Source organism: Calidris pugnax, unplaced genomic scaffold (assembly GCF_001431845.1).
Source record: "Calidris pugnax isolate Ruff unplaced genomic scaffold, ASM143184v1 scaffold162, whole genome shotgun sequence".
Taxonomy (NCBI): Eukaryota; Metazoa; Chordata; class Aves; order Charadriiformes; family Scolopacidae; genus Calidris; species Calidris pugnax.
This window is the reverse complement of record NW_015090900.1, coordinates 952,516-955,944: the sequence shown is the minus strand read 5'-3', so window position 1 is coordinate 955,944 and position 3,429 is coordinate 952,516. Positions and strand designations below refer to the sequence as shown.

Genomic DNA, 3,429 nt, shown 5'->3' with positions numbered 1-3,429 from the left:
AGGGATGCCACCAGCCCATCGACCACAACCAGCAAGGGCAGAGGGCCATGTCCAGCCAGCAGTACCCACACGGGTGTCCTCATCCCCAGCTGGGCTGCCTCTGCTCAGACGGTGGACTCCTTGGCGGCCGCCCAGGCTCTCTGGCAGCCATAGAGCCACTTGATGACGCGGGCGTTGCGTTCCACCACCGAGACGGCAGACCCCAGCCGGGTGTCCGGCTCCTCCTCACCCAGCTCTGCATCCCCCTCGCTGCCCTCTGAGGCCTGCCCGGGCTCCGACTCGCAGGATCCGGGGAGCCGAGCCGAGGCGTTGTCCCATCCCGCCGGCCCGAACCGCTCCTGCCCCAGCAGCTCCACCAGGGCCCGGTCCAGCCCACAGTAGTTGAAGAACCGCTCCTTCTCAGAGAGTGGCAGGGACACACGCAGAGCCAGCGCCTGCTTCCCGGGGGGCTGGGGGGTCTGTACCACTGGGCTGCCAGGCAGAGGGAAGATGCCACCACCGCCACCACCACCGCTGGCACCCGGCGTCCTCACCTCCTCCTTCTCTGCCGGCACCCACAGCATGGGGGTCTCAGGGCTCTGGGGGGCCGGTGACCCCTCACCCAGCCTCCTGGCCGGGGGGGAAGTGGGGGGCTTGTCTCTGAGGGGTCCCTGGAAGAGGCGTCGCACCAGCCCCGAGCCCTTGGCGTTCTCCTTGTCCCCTCCTGGGCAGTCCCGTTTCTGCCGGTAGATGATGAGCGAGTCGGGTCTCAGCAGGCGCCGGCCACCGCTCCGGCGTGACACAGGGGACTGGGGGCACGGCAGCTTCCTGGGACCTTCCCGGCTCAGCTCTGAGGCCTGACACAACTCATTACACTGCTGGCGGGCCAAGAGGCGCCGGCCACGGGGGGAGAGCCATGGGGAGCAGCCCCTCAGCGCCGGCTCCTGCCGGCTGTTGATGACCTGCTGGGATTTGACGTATTTGGCCTTGTCGGCTTCCAACCTCTCCACGGCGCTGGGCACCCGGCCCCCGCTGCCCCCCGGCTCCCGCGGGCACTCAGGACCCCGGTTCAGCCAGGCCAGGGGGGAGCTGTGGCCGGGGGCCATGAGGCGGGGGTTGCTGGAGGCGCAGACGGTGAGAGGGGGGCTGCCCAGGGGCACCATCACCTCCCAGCCCCGAAATGGCACCCCTGGACTCTCTGCTCCCCCCAACCCCGGGGTGGGTTCGGTGCTGTGGCCGAGGAGGGTCCCCAAGGTTCTCTACCAGCTCCTGGATTTGGCCCTGGGAGGGGAGAGGAGAAGCGGGGTCAGCACAGAGGCTGTGGCGTCAGCAAAAGGAGGATGGGGGGCAAAGTAGGGCTGGGGGGTCCCCTCGATCCCTCGGCCAAGCAGGCAGGCAGGAGGCAGCGAGCCCGGCCAGCCCAGGCAGGAACAAGGCAGGGGCAGGAAGAGAGAAGCGCCGAGCATCCGCCGGTCCGGCCGCATCCCAGGAGCAGCTTCCAACAGGAAAAAATACCGGAGCCAGCTGCCTTATCTCGCCCAGCGCAGGGGCGGCAGAACAAAGCCCGTGCTCAGGAGAGCTGGCGAGCTGCCCCGGATGGGGCCGTGCGTGATGGCAGTGGGGCAGGGGGTGGGGGGTGTTTTGGGGTCTCCATGCCTCGCTCCCCACAGCCAGGCTGAGCTCAGCTGCCTGGGAGGGAATCACAGAACCATAGAATGGTTTGGGTGGGAAGGGACCTGAAAGATACGATCTTTAAGGATCTCATTCCACCCCCCACCCCAGGCAGGGACACCTCCCACCAGACCAGGTTGCTCCAAGCCCCCTCCAACCTGGCCTTGAACCCCTCCAGGGATGGGGCAGCCACAGCTTCTCTGGGCAACCTGGGCCAGGGTCTCAAGGTACTTCTCCTGCTCAATGCACCTGGACCACGGAGCAAAGGGGCTCTTATTAGCCCTGGGGTACGATGGCTCTTGCCCAGCTGTACCTGAGCACTCGTGCAGGACCAGGAGTGAAGGTGGGTGCTGGAGGAAGGGGGTCTGGTGCCTGACCCGGGGGCTGTAAATGCCCAAAACAGATGGTTTTGCTGAGCAAAAGAGGCCTGAACAGCTGTGAAGAGCCATCCCATCGCCAGCGGCCGCCCCAGCCCCGCAGCCTCCCCAGGTGACAGCAGGGACACGGGGCAGGGTTTGCCAGAGAGCAACCAGCCCAGGAGCTCTTTGTCCACACACCTCCACACACACAGCCCACGGGCTCCAGCACCGCATCCACCCCTGGTGCCAGGGGGAAACTGAGGCACACGGTTTGTCTGGTTCTGTGGTCCCAAGTGGTTCAAAGGAAGGTGGCCCCAGCACATGGTCCTGTCACCCGCTGGCTTTGCCCTGGCAGAGTCACCGTGCCCAGGATGTGGCTGCCCATGCCAGCATGCCCTCACTCTCCCCAGCCCCAGCCCCACTGCCAGGATTTGTGCTAAGGATGCCCTTGCTCACCTGAGCCCACACAGGGATGCGGGGATGGGATGCAGGGATGCAGGGATGCTCCGGTCTCAGCTCCTGCCCCTCTGGCCGTCAGCAGCAAACTGAGGCCAGAGCCTCCAGGAGCCTGATATAGAGGGTGAGGAAGAGGAAGAGCCACCCTGTTAACCCCTGCCAGCCCAGCTCCGTCAGCAGGAGCCAGCATGACCCCCCCTGCCCCAGCTGCAGCCTTCACACCAAGGGTCCTGCCCCTGCCCAGCCACTATTAACCCTCCCCCTCCGTCAGCTTCAGCTCATCTCTTCCAGCTCTCCTCCTCCTCTTCTGCCCCTGCCCAGCCACTATTAACCCTCCTCCTCCAGCAGCTCCAGCTCATTTCTTCCAGTTCTTTCTCCTTCTCCTCCTTCTCCTTTCTCCTTCTTCTTTCTCCTTCTCCTTTCTCCTTCTTCTTTCTCCTTCTCCTTTCTCCTTTTCCTCCTTCTCCTTCTCCTCCTCCTCCTTCTCCTTCTCTTCGTTATCCTTTCTCCCTCTCCTTCTCCTCCTTTCTCCTTCTCCTTTCTCCTTCTCCTACTTCTCCTCCTTTCTCCTTCTCCTTCTCCTCCTCCTCCTTACAGGAGCCCAGATGGCATTTTGGGATCAACTCCTTCTCCTTTCTCCTTCTCCTCCTCCTTACAGGAGCCCAGCTGGCATTTTGGGATCCGCAGCAGAGATCTCTGCCTCCTCCCAGGCAGGACTGAGTCTCTCTGTCCCCCCCAGCATGCAGGGCATCAGGAATGGGGCAGGAAAATCATTCCCACTCTGTCAGCTTCTCCTTCTATATCCCCCCCACCCCCGACAAGATGCTGGGTGCAGCTCAGGAGCAGGAGCCCACTCCAGTCCCCTGCCCCAGGGTCCTGCCCCAGCCAGCAAGGGAGAGGAGGGAGAGGAGGGAGGAAGGGTCCTTCTGGCACCTTCTCCGCTGGCGGCGAAAGGGTCAAACCC

At 64.3% G+C, this 3,429-nt stretch overlaps 1 protein-coding gene across 2 annotated transcripts in view; it reads right to left on the bottom strand.

The window, feature by feature from the left end:
* Positions 1-2,583, bottom strand: part of FAM110D (family with sequence similarity 110 member D) — a 6,608-nt gene extending 4,025 nt beyond the window's left edge. The window contains exons 1-2 of one of the 2 annotated variants that reach the window (XM_014948604.1): positions 2,466-2,583; positions 49-1,260 (exon numbers count right to left, since the gene is read on the bottom strand). In XM_014948604.1, coding sequence (XP_014804090.1) covers positions 105-1,142 — 1,038 coding nt within the window. In that variant the 5' untranslated portion in view covers positions 1,143-1,260; positions 2,466-2,583 and the 3' untranslated portion in view covers positions 49-104. Of the gene's footprint in view, positions 1-48; positions 1,261-2,465 lie in introns of those variants that run through there. The other variant, XM_014948605.1, reaches the window with a different exon arrangement.
* Between the last annotated feature and the right edge of the window lie 846 nt (positions 2,584-3,429).